Source organism: Leishmania braziliensis, chromosome 32 (genome assembly GCF_000002845.2).
Source record: "Leishmania braziliensis MHOM/BR/75/M2904 complete genome, chromosome 32".
Taxonomy (NCBI): Eukaryota; Euglenozoa; class Kinetoplastea; order Trypanosomatida; family Trypanosomatidae; genus Leishmania; species Leishmania braziliensis.
In genome coordinates, this window is record NC_009324.2 from 109,955 (window position 1) to 129,800 (window position 19,846).

General features: G+C 58.7%; 4 protein-coding genes and 1 pseudogene across 5 annotated transcripts; all 5 read right to left on the reverse strand.

The window, feature by feature from the left end:
* Nucleotides 1–83: 83 nt before the first annotated feature.
* On the reverse strand, nt 84–4,241 carry LBRM_32_0330 (putative serine/threonine-protein kinase; the record flags this gene model as incomplete). Its single annotated transcript, XM_001567342.2, has 1 exon — nt 84–4,241. The coding sequence occupies one exon, from the start codon at nt 4,239–4,241 to the stop codon at nt 84–86; it is 4,158 nt and encodes a 1,385-aa protein (XP_001567392.1).
* Nucleotides 4,242–7,722: 3,481 nt separating this feature from the next.
* On the reverse strand, nt 7,723–11,358 carry LBRM_32_0340 (conserved hypothetical protein; the record flags this gene model as incomplete). Its single annotated transcript, XM_001567343.1, has 1 exon — nt 7,723–11,358. The coding sequence occupies one exon, from the start codon at nt 11,356–11,358 to the stop codon at nt 7,723–7,725; it is 3,636 nt and encodes a 1,211-aa protein (XP_001567393.1).
* Nucleotides 11,359–12,695: 1,337 nt separating this feature from the next.
* On the reverse strand, nt 12,696–13,394 carry LBRM_32_0350 (annotated as a pseudogene). Its single transcript has one exon. A coding segment is annotated over exon 1 (699 nt).
* A 1,436-nt stretch (nt 13,395–14,830) lies between these two features.
* On the reverse strand, nt 14,831–15,862 carry LBRM_32_0360 (conserved hypothetical protein; the record flags this gene model as incomplete). The annotated part of the gene is made up of 1 exon (XM_001567344.2): nt 14,831–15,862. One exon carries the CDS (start codon nt 15,860–15,862, stop codon nt 14,831–14,833), a length of 1,032 nt encoding a protein of 343 aa, XP_001567394.1.
* A 1,004-nt stretch (nt 15,863–16,866) lies between these two features.
* LBRM_32_0370 (conserved hypothetical protein) lies at nt 16,867–19,521 on the reverse strand (the record flags this gene model as incomplete). The annotated part of the gene is made up of 1 exon (XM_001567345.1): nt 16,867–19,521. The coding sequence occupies one exon, from the start codon at nt 19,519–19,521 to the stop codon at nt 16,867–16,869; it is 2,655 nt and encodes an 884-aa protein (XP_001567395.1).
* Nucleotides 19,522–19,846: the final 325 nt, after the last annotated feature.

The following is a 19,846-nucleotide window of genomic DNA, read 5'->3' on the forward strand; positions in this document are numbered from 1 at the left end:
GACAAGACCCCACAGGCGCCACATACACAAAGAGAAAAGGCAAAAAAAAAAAAAAAAACAGAAACGCCCAACAGAGCCAAATGTCAGGACTGGAGGCCCTTGAGCAGCTCGTTCGAATATGGCAGCTTGTCGTAGCCCGTGTAGCCCTCCTCGCCCTCCAATTCTTCTTCCATCGTAGCCGATGTCAAGTCCACAACATTCGTGTACACGTCCTCCGATGCACGATGTGATTTCTGGGGCTGCTGGTCCTGCTGGCGGGCATAGGCGTCGTTGAGCTCAGCACATCGCACTGGCGACAGCGGGACGGCATCTTCAAAGTCATCGTCCTCCTCCTCGTCCTCTTCCTCCGCATTTCCGCTTAACCGGATCTTCAGGGCAGGAAGAGAGGCTCGCTGAGGGTGCAGCGGTCTCGTTTCCTTCAGGTGCGGTGGGGACAAGAGAACGCCAGCGTCATCGCTGCCGTTCGTGCCACTGATGACATCGCCGTCAAACGGCATGGGATTCAGTGGTGGAGGCAGTTCTCGCTTCTGGATCGGCACTGGCGACCGCGCTACCGGGTCACCCTGGCGATGCATCGCAGGTTGCGCCGAGTCAGCAGTATTTGGCGAAATAGGGGCGCTACCACCGCCGGCACGTGAGCAGCGCCGGCGCTGGAGGAGATCTTTCAGGTGCTGCAACATCTCCGCATACCCATCCATCGAGCTCTGAACGCCGCCCCCGCCACCTGTTGATGGCTTAGGCGACGGCGGTGCGCCAACATAGGCGGATGGCAGCGCTGCCTGCGATGGAGCGGCGATGCGATTAACGCCACCCAACGAAAGTGCCGTCACGTGCGCCGCGGACGGTCGGGCTGCTGCTTTGTCGCGAGACCCCCGAGCCTTCCTGTCGTGAAAGGAAAGTGCCTCCGATTTGGGAGGCGACACGGCCTCCGCGGCTCGTGTCATTAGCGGCGGTGTCAGCGCAACCGACGCGCATGAAGACGCCGAGCTTTGCCGTGGCCGATGTTGCATTCGCTGCCGCTGCTTCAGTAGCGCCAGCTGCCCTCCAGGATTCGCCTCTTCCCGGGCCCCGCCTTCCGCCTCCATGGCCTGGTCTTGCTGCATACGCAAATTGCGCAACACCTCCAGCGTATTGGGCACGGCGGACTCCTCTGAGTGGTGCTGCTTGCGGTACTCATCCGTCAAGAAGCGTTCGTCGTCGCGAGAGGCTTGCTCACGCATCATGCCGCGGCGCACGGCGGCTTCTTCCGAGTGATATCGGTGTTGGCTGCGACGTACCCCACGCTCAAGCTCAGGAGAAGCGAAGTTGAGCGCTGGCAGGTCCTTCACCTCAGCCGCCACAACGGATGGCGAAGGAGGTGCCGGTGCGCCACCCTGCATCTTGTGGCGACGAAGTGCACGAAGCGTCTCCCCAACTAGGGCAGAAGAGTTCACCGGCGTCTTCGGGGACGGAGCTGCGGCACGGGGGATGTCGACCAGCTCCAACTGGACCGCCGATGGCAGGTTTGCGTTGCCAGCACTGGGAAGCTGCTTCGGCCTTGCAGAAGGTGACACGCCAGAGGAACCCCTGTGGCCGTGCTCCGCTCCAGCAGCACCCTCTCTGGGGCTCTGACCAGAGATCGGACTCGTCAAAGGCGACAAGCCATCCTCGCCGCGCCCGTTGAGGGGCTTCAAGTACCCCTGCAGCGCACGACTCGGTCGTTGAAGACGGGGGTTACCACCAACACTCGGGGGGGCGCGCTCTGCCGCAGCGGCCCCAGGTACGCCCTTGCTAAGCAACTCTCGCTCGTTCAGCGGCTGCGGCTGCGCAGCCTGACAGGGTGTGCGGTGCCCACGAGCGTCGCCTGAGATGGGGTAAAGGGCGGAGGGGCGGCGCGCAACCACAGCGTCGTCAAGCGCACGCTGTTCGCGCCTGTCGCGAGGTGCAAGCAGCTGCTCCTCTTCCGTATGCCGCCGGGGTTGTGGCGGTTGCTGTTGACTGGGCTGCAGCATCATCCGGTGGCCGTCGATGCCACCGCCAAGGCCGGCAGAGAGCGGCGCCTTTCGGCCTCGATAGGGTGGCTCCGGTTTTGAGTTCGCTGAAGACCGACAGTCGATGTCGATAGCGGCGCCACGCGGGATGCCAAGCCGCGCCGACGGGGTGCGCAGTGGACCGGGCGTGACGGCGCGACGTGCCTCCTTTGTCTCAGAGCGGCGCTGCTGGACAGGGAGCACCTGCTGTGGCGAGTTCGCCGCGCACAAAACTCTTCGCAGCGGCTTCCTCGCCACAGGATCCCCATGCGGGAAGGCTGGCACTGAACTACGCGTCTGCGGTGGCAAGCACTGCCGCTGCGGTGTCGTGGGGCGGCTCACAGGCTCTCCTGGAGGAGCACCACGACGCGGGTCACGGCCAAAGACAGGTGCTTCGGCGCTGGTCGGTGTGTGAGCCAAGACGAACTCCTTGGCCTGTGACGGAGATGATGGCGGGGAGCGGGAGGGTCGTTGCAGATTCTCCGGCTTGGCACGGGACTGCGGAGCGCCTCTGCGTGGCGAGCGATCATCGGCGTACCCGTTCGCGTTCATGTTGTTCAGCTGAGGACTGCTGCGGTGATCGTTATTGTGGAGAGGCGTGGCGGCCATCCGCTGATTCTCTAGGACGCGGCGAAGCTCATCTTTGCGCATCTTGTTCCGCCGCTCGCGGACCTCAAGCTCCTCTTTCTGCCGCTTCAGGTACGCCTCGTGCTTGCGACGCATGTAGGCGTGGATCGTCTCTTTCGCCTTCTCGTCCGTGTTGCGGCCGTACCGGGCGATGATGGCGTCTACACGGCGCATATCAGCGTGAAAGACGTCCGCGGCATTGGGAGAGGGCCCAGGGGTCACTGCTGCTGCTGCTGCTGCTGCTGCTGCTGCTGGAGCACCACCAGCCTCAAGATCCCGCCGATCCTCAGCACCGCCACCGCCGAGGTTGACGTTGTTGCGCATCGGAGGTATGTGATGCGGCTCCTCAAGGGGACGTGGAGCTGGGGGCGGGGGAATAACACCGTTCGGGACATCCGCTGGGGCGGGCCTGGCGCCACCACCCGGCAGCAAAGGGCTGACGATGGGTTTCTTCAGGTAGGGACTGTAGAAGTAGTGAAGGCCGTTGTCTTGCCGTGGACTCGCAGAGGGGCTTCGCTGGACAGGAGCAGACGGCTTTGGCCCCACCACCGCCGGCGTGCCGCCGCATCCTGGGGATGGCATTGGCGGCTGCGACGGCTGTTGCGATGGCGTGGATATGCGGTGATGCGCCATGGCGAGCGCAGCCGCCTGACCTGGCGATACCCCATCCTTGGCGACTACGTGAGGGGAAGGCTTTGGAGAAGGCTGTGGGGAGTTTCCTTTGCGCTCCTCCTGATCCATAGCAGATTCGAAGTCGATGATGTCCTTCAGGCGCACTCGGCACTGAGTAGCAAGCATCAAGTTCTCCTCTAGTTGCTCGAGAGAGCTGCGCATTAGCGGGAGAGCGAGTGTCTGCTTGATACTAGGCCGCTTAGCTGGGTCCTTCTGGAGGCACCAGTCAACCATCTTGCGAAAGTCTGAGGAGTACTGGCTGGAGAGAGGAACGTAGTGCCCCTGTACAATGCGTTGCATGAGCTGGTTCATGCTGGTGCCGTCAAATGGGTGGCGTCCACCGGTGGCACATTCGTACAGCAACACGCCGAGAGCCCAGATGTCGCTCTTGTTGTTGTACGGACGGTTGCGGCAGAGCTCAGGAGAGAAGTAATAGGGAGTGCCGCACACGGTGTTGGCCATCCCCATTGTCGTGCGCAACACCGTCGATATGCCAAAGTCGCCGAGCTTCACCGCTCCGTTTTTCATGAGGAAGACGTTCATTGTTTTGATGTCGCGGTGCAGGATGTGGCGAGCGTGCAGGTACTCCATCGCAAGGCAGATCTGTGAAAAGTAGTACAGCATGCTTGACTCTTTCATAGGGCCGCGGCTCTGCTTCACCTTCTCCGCCAAGTCACCACCGTCGCAGTACTCCATAACGATGTAGAGGTTGTTATTATTCTCAAACTGCTCCACGTAGCGGACGATATTGGGGTGCTGCAGCTGCTGCAGTACTGTGCACTCGTGCCGTGCCTCATCTCGCTCCTTCTTGCTCATCCTCATCATTCCTACCTCTTTCACCACAAACAGGAGCCCATCCGTCTTGCGCTTGATGAGGATGGCGCTGCCAAAGCTGCCCTTCCCCAGCACCTTCACCCTCTGGTACTTGTCCATAGCCCCTCCCCGCCCCACAACGCCGACTGAAACTCTCTTGCTAGGGAAGAAAGGAGGAGTTGTGAGGAGGGGGGCGAGGTTCCCTCTGTCTTGCCCCTTTCGAATCTAATGGCGGCGCCGTCGTTCTTCGCTCGACGCTCCCGTGGGGTTGCTCTTCTTCCCGCGTGACCGAACCTGCGAAGGCGTGAGTGCAGCGGAGGAGGCAGAAGCCACACAATTGCGCCTACCGCTGCACGAGTAAGCGGACCCGAACCAGAGGGCGCGCAAGGAGAAGAGAGGGGGAAGAGAGTAGGGAGACACAGAAAACAAGAGGGGGGGTCGAAGGGGGAGCTGTGGTAAGCACAGAGAAGAAGTGCGCAGTTGACAGGAGCAATTTAAAGCGACGAGAAAAAAAAGAGAGCCGCACCGCGACACTCAAGCGCGCCGATGCGCGGAGGTGCACGCGCAGCCACACGCAAGAGCCAACCACTGACGCGCGCCCGAAAAGAGCGCGACAAGGAGAGAGCAGCCGACTCCGAAAAGGAAAAGTTGCAGGAAGGCACAGAAGAACTCTACAATGTTCACCAGGCACGCCAACAGCGATGTTTTGTCTCCTGCCGCCCTCTGTTGGCCACGGGAGAAGAGTGAAGGGGTTGATGGGTGTAGAATCCTGCTGATTGTGTCGTGTGGCTTCGGCAAACGTGCGCGCGCTAGAGAGAGCAGCACAGCAAGAGAGAAGACACACAGAGGGTGTAAGAAGAGGGGCGAGGGGGGAAAGGGAGAAAGGAGAAGAGCGGTGATAGGTGTACATGAAATACAAAAAGGAACAGTTAGGGCAAAGAGGAGAAAGTGGGCACGCACAAATGAAGCGGAGTGGCAGAGAGCACGCGCGCAAAGAGGTTCAAACAAACAAACAAAACGGCAAAGACAGAGTGCGCGCAGAGCCTCACACACTGCAGGGGGGGGGGACAAAGCAGCAGCGAAGCAAAGGCACGAAAGAGAGCAGTGGCGGCAACAGCAGCGCGTGTTTCGATGTGTATGTCAAGGGATGTGCGTGTGTGTGTGCAGGTGCACACACACTTCGGAGTCCAAAAAAAAAAAGAGAGGAAGGAAGGAGGAGAAGGGGGAGCAGAGCGCCTGAGGATAACAACGGGATGACAAACAGGCGAGCAAAACCACAATAAAGGGAGGAAAAAAAATGGACGCGAGGAAATGTGAAGGGTGAGAGCCAAAGCAGCAGCCGCAAGAGCAGCTGCCCACAAAGATGATGATGGAGAGATGAAGGAGAAGGATCAAGCAGCGCTCACTGCGAAGGATGATGTCAACTGTGCACGCGTGTATGTGTGTGACTGAGCGAACGCCAGAGAAAGAAAAAGAAGAGGAAGGAGAGTTGTGTTAGGAGGACAGCGATGTTTGAATTGTTTTGGTGTGCAACGCAGCAGCACAATCCCGCTTGCTCAGGCAATGGAGGAGGAAAGGCACCTGTAGTAATATGGAAAGCAGCAGAGAGGCGCATGCACTCACACAGACAGAAAAAAAGGGAGAGAGACGGTGAGAAACAAGGCCAGGGAGGAAATGGGCGGCGTCCTTCAGATAATTGAATGGTATTTTTCTCCTGTATTGCTATTGAAGTGGGTGTGTGTGTGTTATCGAGGAAAGGAGTAAGATGAGTTTCGCAGAAGAAGCTCAACGGTAAAGGGGGAGAGGGAGAGATGCGTTCAGGTAAGCAGAGCGCAGATTCTTGAGGAAAGGCAACGTGAAGGGCCGCCATTGCACGAGCCCTTGTCGCTTCTGGAGCTTCTCTGTGTCCCGTCATCGCCACTTGCGCGATTTCAGGTGATAAGCGTGAGAGCGAGCTTACTTGGGTGTAGCTCCACGTGTATATATCGCTTAGGCAGCTCTCGGGTACTCTTACTGCGCGGCACCATTCGCCACGAGAGTACCGCCGTGATGCTTCCTGTCAGAGTGGTGAACGGAAGAGAGAGAAGCGCCGGAGCGGGCCGTGCACTCCCACTTTCCTGGTTTGACTGCCATCTGTATGCCATCGTCTCTTCCGTGTACTTTCCTTTGCGGCGTCCCCACGAACACACTATCCAAACCAAAAAAAAAAGAGTGAAGGGGGTGGGGAGGACAAGGCTAAAGCCGCTCAGACAAATGTGACGACCTTCGCCACAAACACAACAACGCCAGCATCAGCGTGATTAGGACAACGAGACCACCCCCTCGCTCCCACACAGGCGCAACGACATCAAACAGAACAGCGACGCAAAACACGAACGAAAAAAAAAAAAACGAGGAATAGCAACATGACTTCCACATGATACAAGTCGTAGCTAGAAGCACCAAAATAAGCTGAACCGCACGCTGATTTGACGAAAAGGAGAGGGAAACGTCTACTTGTCGAAGAAGAACCAGATGAAGAGGGAAGGCTGATTAGCGGGGTGGGGATGGAGAAGGGGGACAAGGTGGAGTGCGAACAATATAACGCGCCAACGCACACGCACACCCACACACAGGGGTGCCACGGTTTGTGTGAGTGTGTGTGTGCACGTACGGACGGCGGGTGTGCAATGTCCGAACAATAAACCCAAAGTCTCATTTCTTTCTGTGGCTGTCATCCTTGCCTTTCCCCTTTGCTTGTTATCACAGCCCTCGGCCGATCCGTCACATTTACCTCGTCTATGAACCCGTCCATCCGACGCGGGCACTACAACCACTGCCAAATTAAAGTGAAGCACCACATGCCCGCGTCTGCGGCAGACGTTTAATCCGCACTTCTCCCTCCTGCATGCATATTGGACGCTCTTTCGCCGCTAACTCCGTCCTTGCTCGTCAACCTACACACACAGAAGTCTCACCTCACCCTTTGGCTACCTAATTTACCACCTCAGCGCACACCTCCAGCCGCATACGTCACGTGAAGGTCTGGCGATGACGGATACGTGTGCGCCTGCCCCTGCCTCCATCCCCATCGCCCGTGCCTTGACTAGGCAGCACTAAAAACAGTCCCGCCATCACACACACGCACACGCCGAGTTGATGACACAGTCGGGCTCGCAGGCTCGACCACGGCGTGTACCTATGCAATCGCAAGTAGGAGGAAGGCACAAGCACAGGAATGGAAAGAAAAAAAGAAAAACAAAGCAAACTCGCAGAAAACAAGACTTTTACGCGCTTCTGCAGAAGCAGACGGTATCTTGGCGACGGTGTTGGAGCGTCTTCCGCGGCATCCCACTTCCTGGCCCACCCACTCACTCCCAACTTTGCTACTCCTCGACATGCGTTCCTTCTTTACTAGTCCTGTGACCCCTCAGTCTCGGGGCAGCTCCCGTGGCCGCACGAGAGCCACCATCGGTACGGCCTTGTCCTCGCACACAAAGCAAACACGCCTTGAGAAAAAGGGGGGAGGCGGGGACAGACGATAAAAGAGTGAAGGGGGGAGGGGGGAGGGGGAGCGACTGCGCTGCTGGCGCCTCCGTGACGTGGAGCGGTGGTGGCGTGATTAGAACTCGGCCACCTCGCCGTCCTCGACCCGGGGCTGTTCCTCTCCGATGGGTGGATTTTCCACGATGTAGCCATCCATCAGCTTTGCAGCGCTGTCCGCCTCGCTCGACGCGGAGCTAGAGCCAGCCACCGACTCCGGCACACGCTTCTGTTCTCCGCGCACGACGCCAAACTTTGTCTTGATCGAGGACGTCGTGGTGTCACCCGCGACTGTGCCCTTCGCGGTGCGCGCCGTGAAGTCAGAGAACGACACGACGGCCTCTGTGCGACTGCCCTCTTTGGCCGCCTTCTGATTCTCCTTTGGCTTGCCGTCACGCCCGTAGCGGATGCCCACCGGGCTGTCGGGACCCTTGGGATGGTACTTAGCATTGTGAATAATGCGCTTGTACGTCACCTCCACGTACATGAACGCGCCGAGCACGCACACGACGGCGACAATGAGCACGATGAGAATGGCGGTGGCCGGCTTCGCTGCGATGCCCGACTGGGTGATGACCGGGTTGTAGGTGTCTGTGTCAAAGCGCAGAGCAGCGGAGATGCTGCGGCTCACGGAAACAATGTACAGCAGCGCCTCCTCACGCTCGTGTTTCTTCACGCGCTGCGAGGAGTGCGTGGAGTTAGCCTCCGTGAAAGCGTACGTGACAAATTTGATCGCAGCGCGGATGATCATAGGAACACGGATGCGGCTGCCAGAGTGCAGCAGGGAGCCAGGGATGAAGGCAAAGTTGAAGGGCTCCGTTTCGCTAGCGTTAGCGTTGTTGTTGTGTGCGATGCGACGATAACTGAGCGATGAGGCGTACATCTCCCACGGCAGGTATGCGTCTGGCTGGTCGGATGACGAGTTGCTCTCCGGATACATCCATATTTCCTCTTCTCTGCGTCTGGATCTGGGGGCGTTGTCACCGTCCAGCAAAATGTTGACGTAGCCCTCCGCAGAGCTGCCGGCAAGCAGGCTCGACATCACCTCCGACACCCGCACAGACAGCGTGAGGTACTGCAGCTGCGCTACTGTGTAAGAGTCGTTACTAAGCGTTTCATCACCAACGATGCTCTGAATCACCTCGGAGTTGATCTTCTTTGTCTCCTCGTGGATGCGAGGCAAAGAAACCATGACCCAGTCCGTTGTGCCAAACGTCCGCTCGTCTGCCACGGCACACATGGAGACGGTCACATTTCCCTTTTCGTTCTCAATGATGGCCGTCATGTTGTCCAGATGAATATGAGTGCTCTCCTTGTTCGGCGCCGTGGCACACATGCTCGGACTTGTCAGTCGCTCAGGGGTGCCGTAGTAGCTTTCACTCTTCTCCTCTTCCTCTTCGCTAGTGGAGGTGCCGGGGAGGAAGGCCAGCGCCTCGGCGCTGTATGGCTTCACTGGAACCGACGATCCCAGCGGGTCCGGCACAGGCCAGTACGCGCTCGGCCGGCATAGCTCCGTGTCGAGGAACCGCGTGTTGAGCTCGCTGATGTAATCTGTCTGGTTCACGACGACGTCGAACACCTGGCCGCACGACAACTTTACAGATATGGCGAAGGCGCCGACTGGGTAGGCGCCCGTCGCCTCAACCGACCCCATACCGTTCACGCGCGCGGCAAACGTCACTCGCAGCGCATTATTCGGGCTCACCGACGTACTCGCGGACTTTCCGGAGATGCCCTCGTTGGTGATGGAGCTCTCAAAATCGGACGCGTTGTAATCGAGCGCCTCGAACGTTATGAGGGCCTTGTCACCGCAGTCCGTCTCGAATCCGTTCCCCGTACCTCTGCAGCTCATCATTGTGCCAGTGCACATCGGGCATTCTACCTTGCTCGGCGACGTCCACGTGGAGTTCAGCAGCGTCGTGGAGACAACCGTCAGCGAGAGAGAGGTTATGTTAGCAGCTGTGTTGTTGGCCGCAAAGTACGGGTAGAGCAGAACAGAGTAACGGTAAAGACGCTCTAGGGTGTCTGTTCGTTTGCCTGTGGAGTACTGAATGTCGGAGTTCATCTGGAGCTGTGGAACGCTAGAGCCGCTCGAAAGACGTGCGGCAGCGTCGACGATGATAACATTATGGATCTTAAGACGCAGCTGGTAAGCCGTCTCCGTGTGCACAATGCCGGCTGACGGGAAGTTCCAATTTGCCGGCTTCACCGACTGTGAGTACACAATGCCGACCAAGTACGTCCCTTTGCCCTCCAGCTTAAAGGTGGGAGAGCCGTCTGGCTGGCGCAGCGCGCGCAGCGACTCTACCGACGCCTTGCCCACCCACGTTGCGTCGCAATCATTAATATACAGCCTCCACCTCACGGATGGCGTTGCGTTGCTGTCCAGCTTTTCGTTTTTGTCTCTCAGCGTCGGCGTCATGAGAGGCGCGTACTTGCACGGGTCTAGACGGTACACGTCGCAGTGGCGGTGATTACCTCCAAACTTCTGGTAGTAGTTGTCGCCTAACTTGTATGCGTCGGCCAGAGTGTTGAGGTGGCCCTTCAGCTCATTCATGTCCGTCCAGCTCCAAATGTCAGCACCCCTGCCGGTGCTTGCCTGCTTGTCTAGGCACGACGGTTCGAAGGAGACGTGCGAGCCGTCCAGGACGGAGGTGGAGTCGAAGAACCCCTGCGCGTTGGCCTTTGAGATGGGGGAAAAGGTCACAAAGCGGGCGGCAAGGTTGCCTATCGTGGTGTATGCGTGGATGATCAGGTTACCCTTCACTGTGAAGTCAAAGTCGACCCCGTCCACGGAACGGGAGTCCTTGCGCGGCGTCACAGCGGCGCCTGTCTTGTTCACGTCGAAGAGAGCGAGGTCCGTCGGTTTGGCGCGCCACGCGTCTGCGTCGCAGGTGCCACGGCACACGATTGCGCCCTCCATAGCATAGTAAATTTCGTCCTTGTCCTCGTCGACGATGGAGATGAGCGCCGTGCCTTCACACCTGGAGCCCTCGCTCGAGCATGTCAGCTGGAACTTGAAGGAGTCCACCGCGTTGCCCACCTTGGGGATGAAGGGGGTGTAGTAGAAGGTGCCCGAGTTGTTCCACCGAACCGTGCCATGAGTAGGCGGTTCCAGTGTCGCCAAGATTGTGCCCGAAGTGCAGAACGTGCCGGCAGCTGTTGCACGAGCGGAGAGGCTGGTAATCTGCTCCGCGAACGTGCCATCTGAACTGAGCGTCAGCGAGTAATTGTAGTTGCCAGAGCACTGCATGATCGGTGCAGTGGTCGTCGTTGTCGTCGTTGTCGTCGTTGTCGTCGTCGTCGTGCCCGGCGAGATACGGTAGTACACGCGCGACGTCCCACCAACGGGGGTGATGACATTGCACCGCACCATGAGGTCCACGTACGTTGACCGAAAGCCCACCGTCATACCGGTGAAAAGAGCGGTGAATTCGAGTGTGGGGTCATGCAACCGCGGGAAGCTGGCATTGTTGCCGTAGGTAGCATCAACGTGGTAGGAGAGAACCCCTCCAGGGCACTCCGCCTTCAGTGCCCCGACACTCAGTACATTCACTACGGTCTCGCCCTCCATCGCCGGGAAGACACCCAGGTACGTGATCTGATCGGCGTGGCTGAGCAACACGCCGAACAAGGCGAGCGTGGCGATCACCGCCGCACAGTGCCGTCCGCGAAAACGACGGTTCATCATTGAGAGCAAAGCGTATGCACACATGTAGGTGCGTGTATATCAGAAGGAGGAAGAGCAGAGGCAACCAAGTCGATAGAAGAGATAAAAAAGAGAGTGAACGAGATCGTCGACACCTCCTCAGGCTCAATCACACGTGCACAGACACGGCGACATACACAGAAAATGCTGAGGGCGTACACTTCGCTTAATGAACAACACCTAGACAAGCACCTCTCTACTGGATAAACCGACAACGACCGCGCCGCCCGCACGCAGGCGCACGAGGAAATCGGCGTATGGGAGTGAGTGGGAGGAGAAGTGTGGGGGCGATGGCCTTGCCGCCGAGCTGCCTCAATGCGCGCTACAGGCGAACAGAAGAAAACAACAAGAGACGAGCCACAACGGAAAAGGGGGAGAACTGGAGAGAAAAAAATACAGATCACACTAGAGAGGAATGAGACTGAGAGAGATGCACGCCCGCGCGTGCACTTGAAGAACACACGCAGAGCGTCACCGAACTCAGCACTCACAAAAACTGGCAATAAAAAAAAAAGAGAGAAAGAAAGAGAGAGCAGGAAATGTGGAGAATGAGGAAGAGAAGGTGGTGCAGTAGTCCGCAAAACAGACCGAGGCGACGAGAAGAGGGGAGAAGGGGATCGCATGCGACTGCAGTGAAAGTGTCATTCCGTACAGCGAGAGGAGACACGGTAGATGATGAGTATACAGAAGGAGCGAGTGATGTGGCGCAGGAACATGAAGAGGTCAGCCCAAGCAACCACGAGCTGTCGCGCTCTGTTGCCGCGAAACGCGCAGCCCATGAGCGTGCTTAATGATCACATTTCCAGCTGCACACTTTGCGCGGGTGGCTACCGCACGCACGCCTGTCGATGATAGATGTGGAGAGGGAGAAGGAAACAGCACCTCACGATTTCCCGCCTAGCCACCCGTGCATGCGCACCTTTTTCCGTCGTTTCTCCGCGACACACCCACGCACGCAGGCATAAGTGCACTGCCACAATACAGCGCCGGGGCTGTAGCACCGCCGGAGAGAACGGAGAAGAGGAAGGAAGGTCAAAAGCGGTTGCGACGAGCGGAGAGGCGACGTGAGGTGCCGTACACGGGGAGGGTGGCTTGTACACGCAGAGCTTCTCTCCTCTGCGTGACTCGCTGTTCTCGACCGGCATTGCCAGTTGTTAAGCGTTGGTTTTCTGTAGACATGTCTAATGGGGCTGCGGAGCTGCTGCGCCTAGGAAAAGAGGAAGCGTGAGGTGTGAGTCAACGTGACCAGCCCACCTGCGCAGGAGTGAACGTGAAGACGACAGGCGGGTGTGGAGGCAGGGGTGAGCCGAGTGCCGAAAAAAGTAGAACGGCAACCCCGCGTGCTACACCTCGAATCCTGGCGACCCCATGCCGTTGATCATGACAGAGAAGCTCAGCCTTACATAGCCGTCGAGAGGGCGGGCGTGCAGCATCACCTGGTCGTTGCCGGTGCACAAGAGACGTCGCGCAGCACCGGTCTCTCGCGGGCGAGGAGGCTAATCCGCTGCTGTCTCGAGGTGGCACTCTCCAGCTGCATCACGGGCATATCCGTTGTGTGGTACCCGCTCTTCATTGGAATAAAGCATCGACCCTAGCCAATGATGGACTCCTCGCTGCCGAGAACTTGAGTGTTGTCGCCGTCAGCGCCCTTTTCCGCGCTCCCGCCAGCGCCTTCGACGGTATGAGGTGTAATTACTAGCTGTGGCCAACCAAACAGGTTTGTGCTCATCAACGCAAACTCAAAAAGGTGCCGTGAAGCTAAAGTACGCGATGGAGCCCTTGGCGCAGTCGGCTAGCTGGGTTAGCATTTCGGCGTTGTTGCTGTACGTCGGCAAGATGAGATCTTCGTCGTCCTCATCCGCGCCATCGCCGTAGGCGCCATTGCTCTCCAGGAACGCTCAATGAGGGTCGAAAAAGAGCTGTGTGCGGGCGAACATGGACCCCATCTCCACACACTCCGCACCCTCCAGCACACCATGCACCAGCACTTGAAACCCCTTGTGTTGCCGCAGCGACGCCGTAGCAGGTGGTGTTTTCAAATGTACTCCTACTATTCACTCATCATGCCGGCGTGTCGCTGGCAGCGAAGCAAATGAAGGAAATAGGGCCGAAAAAAAATCACAAGAGCGAAGTGAAAGGATGACACCGCAGCGGCCGCAACAGGAATAGGAGAGTTGCACCCTCTAGTGGCGAGGGGGAGAAGAAGACGTCGATAGTTAGAGGTCGATGTGTCTGTGGGGGAATGTGCCCCACCATCACAAGAAGAGTAGTGGTGGAGAATAATGGGCTGCTGCTCTGGGGTGGGGGTCAGCAGCAGAGGCGATGTGACGGTCCGTCCAGACCCCCACACCGCTGCTCTCTGATGACTGCTGGGGGGCTGTTGGTGTCCGCTTGTCGCATGAAGTCCGTCACAAGGCCATGACACACAACCTAAATGTACAGGAGAGAAAGAAAGGGTGGAGAGACTGGGGAAGCAACTCAGCGGACGGTAGTGAGAAGCGCAGAACGATGAAGTTCACCACAGAGATAGGGAGGCATACACCAAGACTGAATGCACGGGAGTAGGACAACTGAAGCGCACGCATGAATGGCCCCTCTTCCGCATCACGGCCATTCCAAGTCCACTGTGCAGCACTGCAACGGTAGATGCGTCACACGTATGCTAAGTGCCGGGGGGGGGGGGGGGCAGTATGAGCCCGCTTGCCCCGAACACAGCCGCCCACACGTGTGTGTTTCCATCATGTAATCGGAGGTAAACAAGAGAACAGACACACAGTCAGGGAGAGATTGGCATCTAGTCGAGAGGAGGAGAGGTGAACAACGAGGAATAACAAGGAGACGACCCCCTCCTCACGCTGAGTCAGTTGCGCACAACCACAAGTGCACGACCCCACGCACGTAGAGGACAAGAAGAGAGGAAAGACGCGTGAGAGAGCCGAAGCAGAGGAAGGGGAAGAGCGGTGGAAAGTGCTCGAAGGCGGGTACGTTCCAAGTGCACATACAAATACCCCCCGCATACGATCTCTCCCCCTCTTGCGCTTGGCCTCCGCCTTCATCACTGGGTGTGTAACACCTAAAAGCTGGCAAGCGCCCGTCTGTGTGCTACGCGTCGATGTCTGTGGGAGCGGGGGTGCGGAGGCTTTGCGTGCAGTCGGGAGGACACACGTTTCGACGCATCCCCTCTGCAGATGGCACACACATAGATGAAGATGGGGAGGTCAAGAGGAGATCTCGTCACCACACACAGAGAGCGACAAGCAAACAAGTAAGACACCTACGGATAAAAAGCGAGAAACTATCTAGTGCCTGCATCGGAGAACACACACACACACACAAACACCAAATACAAGACCAACCAAAGCCACCCCAACGGAGACAGTCCACCACGGCAACCTGCGGCGCCAATTAGCTGAACAAAGACAGAGACGGCTCAGCCGGAGAGAACGAGGAGAGAGGCGTCACATCAGCTCAAGGCACTCTATAGCCGCAGATACAGCTGCATTGTGTCCCAGTAGTGAGCGGCAACAAAAAGCACCACCATAGCTGGGAGAATGCAGTGGTAAAAGCAGCGAAGCCACAGCCGTCGCCACGCTGTAGCCCGCCGCACCGGCCCGCGGCACACCTGCAGCAGGGCCTCAGCAAACTCGGCGCCGCCTTCCAAGCTGTCCCTCTTCACCGCAAGGGGGAAGGTCATGGTCGCAGCTGCGTGGCTGCTGTCGCTAATGCTGCTCGCCGAACTGCCAGCGGAGCGGAAGAGGTCGCCGTAGTACACGCCGCTGGCACGACCTGTGAAGTGGTCTCCATCGGCGCTCTCCTCCACCGGCAGCACGACATTACACACGTCGTCCGCGTCGGCAATCTCTGACACGCTGCTCACGTTCAGCACCAGCCCGCCGGGGGCAGGAGAAGAGCTACCAGGCTGCAGCGAGTCTCGCCACGCGTCGGCAGCGCTGATTGGACAAGGTGAAGGAGAAAAGTGGCTAAGGTCCGCGCTTTCGTCGGCGTCAGCGACGCTGCGGAGTGAAAAACGATCGCGGGAGCGGCGGATGAGGCGATGCGCCACCGGCCGCGCAAAAGAGATGCGCTTGTCGTGACAACCCTCCACGACACCGCCAGACTCCTGCCGCGCATCACGCAAGGCACTCTGCATCTTCTCGAAGGCGCCAAAGAGCTGGTGGAACGCCTCCTCGCTAAGGCGGCTGCCGTGCTGGGCAAAGAAGCCCTCCATGAGGTCGGTGCGGTGCTCCGCCATACGCACCCACCGCGGTAGAAACGCCTCCTCGTAATCCGCAGCGGAGAGCTGGCCGCAGCGGTACTCGATGCGCTTGCAGATAAATCCCTGGACGAATCGATTCATAGCCTCCACCGCCTCCCTGCTAAAGCTGGGCAAAAGTGGCGGCCACGCCTCTCTCGACGCGCACAATACGCCCACATCCACTTGAGAGGGAGGGATGCAGGGCGACTTGCTCAGTCTTCCCTGGGCGTTGACATCGCGAGTGGAGAGTCGCATAGGAATGTGATCCAGTAGAAGGGTCAAGATAACAATAAGCGAGCAGGTCGGATGCCCTTGTACTGCCAGCACGCAAGCAAAGACACACCGGCACAGCCGACACGCCGCACAGCAGGGAGCGCGGTGCTCAACGAAGCACGATGGGAGGAGGTTACAGGCAGCGAAGTGACGGTCCCTGGACAGCGTGTCCGAAAACAAGAGAGAAACAAGAAGAGACGTGCAAAGGCGAGCGTTGTGGACTGTTCGATACTACTCTCGCACGTTTCTCTTCTATTAGGCAACTACAGACTAAGAGAGAGAAGGAGTAGGCAAAGGTGAAAAGTTTGCCTAGGGACACACAAAATGCTGAGCAAGGATTCAGTTCCGAGCGCACCCACCACCTGCTCCTGCCCGCCTCAGGACTGCATCTATCCAAAGGCGCGAGAGGAGCAACCGCGTTGCCTGACGCGCATCATGGGCGCACATTTAGCGAAGGCGAAGCACGAGCACTTTCTCTCGACATTCTCTTGTACTCTTCTTGAGCTATCGACGTGGCTATCATCGGATACTCTTCGTTGATTATCCACATGCTCTCACCTTCTGTACGCACAACTCGAGAGACCCTCTCATCGCTCCCCTCCCCCCCCACACACACACACACTGCGCACCAGCTTAAGGGTGCGCGGGAGGGAGGGTTGATTGGGCATTTCTCCCGCATAAGCTCGCCAAGGCAAAAGCGCACATAACTGCAGCGTTTGGGGTCTGTGGCTTGGTATATACATTCATCCGGCAGCCGGCCAGCCGGTGGGGCCGGGGGGCATGACGCGGCGGCCCCGACCGATTGGGAAGAGCCGCAGTAACGACAAGAAACCAGCAAAGAAGAGAGAAAAGAAGGCCAAAGTTTACATGAGTGGGCTCGTCACGACGAGGGAAAAGGGCTTCTGCACCACCAAAGTAGTGAGGCGGAAGGCCACACAGATACACCCAGCGAAGGAGCGGGTGTCCTTCGTCATTTCATCAAGTCATCACCTGGTGGTAAGCTTGGCGCGCGATGAGTCGTACGGCAGAGAGGGTAAGGGCTTGCGTAGCATGACCCGCAACTCAGAGATGGCGGCGTGCACGTTCGTTGCAGCAGGAGATACTACCGACCGGGGAAGACGAGTGCGTGGGAGCGGCTCGTCAGCGGTGCCAGCCGCCACAGACGCCAGCTTGTTGGTCAACTCTAGCTGGGTCTCCACAGGTGGCGGCGCCGCGGTCGCCTTTCGGTCTCTGGTGGCGTCCCTTAGCGACCGCATTGCTGCGTCGTCCAGGCCGGTCAAGAAAAAACCCCTGCCCCTCTGCGCGCTCTCCGGCTCCTCATCCCCCTCCTCGTCGCCCACCTGCTGCGATGAGACCGTGGCCTCCGTGCGGGGTGGGATGGGAACGTGAGGCAGCATGGGTAAACACATTGGCTGCGGTGGGGACACCCGCTGCGCCTCCGCTCGTCGTACTGCAGCTGACCGCGCAACGCCGCCGCCTCGGCCTTGTGCCGCCGGACGACGCCGGCCAAGCACACGGTAGACGTCCATGAACTCGCTGTACGGGGGTAGCGTCACATGCGGCATCACGCCGTGCGTCCTCTGTTCAGATAGTCGAAATGTCGAGGAGTAGAAGTAGCGCGTTGGCTGCTTCGGCAGGGGTGGTGGAGTGGCTCTCGGCGTTTGAACGTGGATTCGGTAGCGGCGGAGATACTCCGCCGCGGTCGGCAGCGGTGGCGAGACGCCATCTTGATGATGTGTATTTTCGCTCACTAGGCCGCCTGAATCGGCCTCTTCGAGTATGTTCGACGCCACAGCCGCGGGTGCGGAGGCGGTGGTATCGCGCAACGAAGAGGGGTCGATCAGTGCCGCCTCCACCACGTCCATCTCGGATATGTCCGCCTCGCCCTGCGGCTGAGGGATGTAGCGCGTCCAGGTCTGACAGTGCCACGTGTTCATCATCTCCGGCGGCACACCGGGATCAATGCTGTCCGTCTGGGGTGGAAGAAGCGCCGCGTAGTACGCGTCCACAACAGCCTCGTCTAGCACACGCTGTACCTCAGCCTTCTGATACGGTTGACGGTTCAGCAGGAGATTCTCGCCAACAGCGAGGCGGCGCAGCGTCCGGTGTAGTGCGGCCAAGGGTCGGAGGGCCTCGACGCGCTGGAAACGATTCCCTGTCAGATTCATCACTTGCAGGAATGGAAAGGGAGCACAGCGCAGGGCGCTGTTGCCATCGCACGAGCCGGCACTCAACGGGGGTATAGAGGAGAGCCGATTCCGCGCAAGGTTCACCTCAACGAGCGCCGGCATGGTGCTCAGTGCGTAGAACACATCCGATGAAGACAGCTCGTTTGACTCCAGCGCGAAGTGTGTAAGGTGTGCCAGACCCGACAAGTCTCTTGGCAACGCGCGCAGGCCATTATGGCTGAGGTCCAGCTGCTGCAAGGCATCAAACACCTTCAAGTAACTTAGGTGATTTGCGGGAATACGGTTATAGGCAAGGTTCAGCGCTGTAATGGTGGCAAGTGAGGAACTGCTTAACTGCGGCACCTCTTCCAAAGAGGCAATTCCGTTGCACATGAGGTGAACATCCTTTAATCCGGGAAACGGGAGCACATGGCCCAGGCGCAAGCGGTTGTCGCTCAAGTTCAGCGAAGTGAGGTGCGTAAAGTACTGCAAGTCCTCCGCAACGCTACTCGACAGCTGTGAGGATTGCAGCGTCACCTGTGTCACCTCATCCGGCTCTTCGGCTTCGCACGCGCTCAGCACAAGAAAACCGTCCAATACGACGCCTTCCTGGTTGCCTGTCACCCGTGCCTTCCGCTGCACCTCTTCGCCCTCGATGCGCTCGAGGATACGGCGAAGTCGGCGTCGTTCCTCGCGTGTGGCGGCGTTAGGCGGCTGAGGAAGTCGGAAGTAGCTGCGCATGTTACGCTCCAGGACGCTGGCATTTTTCAGGATGCGGAAGCCCTGCGGGTGGACGAGGAGGTGCGGTGGCAGCAGCGAGCCGCCGACAGTGGACTCCATGTCGCCAACGCTGCCTAGCATCGCGAGAGACGGGCACACCGCTGCCCAGGTAGTAGACGTCACAGCACGTTTGAGCGGTATCGTGGCACGCTGCGACGCAGACTCACATGTTGGCCCGCCGTCGGCTGCCTCTGCCTTTTGCTCGGCTGAGGCAGACGGCGGCGCGCCTTGAAGTAGATCGAGATGCATAGGAGACTCCTCCTGCATCGCAGGGTCCATGGCCGCTGCGCGCTGGGGTGGAAAGAACGGTCGCCTCTGCCACGTCAGAGACATGCCGCCGCGCAGGCCTGCCGAGGGAGGCAAAAGGGCGTCGTTTTCGTCGCTGGTTTCACAAATGGGACAGAGAAAAAAAAAAACGCGGCGGCCACCACGGCTAGTAGGCGCCGCGCGGTCATGAAATAGAGACACGCAGAGAGGGAGGGTGCGAGGCTGATGGGGAAGGAGATGAAGGAGGACGGAGGTGCAGACATTGCACAGCATGCACCTACTCCCCTCGATGGTGGGTGGTGCCAGTGGCAACGTTGGGCATAAGCGGCAATGGAGAGGAGTGCGGACACAAAAGGGAGGAGGAGTGGGGCCAGCGCATCCTGTTCCACCACCGCACGAACCACCGCAGATGCAGCCACGCACCATCCGGCGTCAGTGCTTTCTTCTCTTCCCTGCACGCGGTAGGGTTAGTCAGAAGCGAACGCCTGCCGCTTTCTGGTCAGCGTGTCGTCGCACATGTGTGTGTGTGTGTGTGTGTGTGTGTGGACAACAACTCTTTCGATCGTCTTTGATGGTTTGCTGCTGTTTGTTCTACATCCGAGAGAGAGAGAGACATGTCGAGATAAGGAAGCTGCGGTTCGATAACACGGAAGGTGTCTGTCGCCTCTGCCACCATCGAAACCAGCCAGCCCTGGGCATAGGACTGGCGGAGAGGCGGACGATGACGGTGGCGAAGAAAGGAGAGAAACGA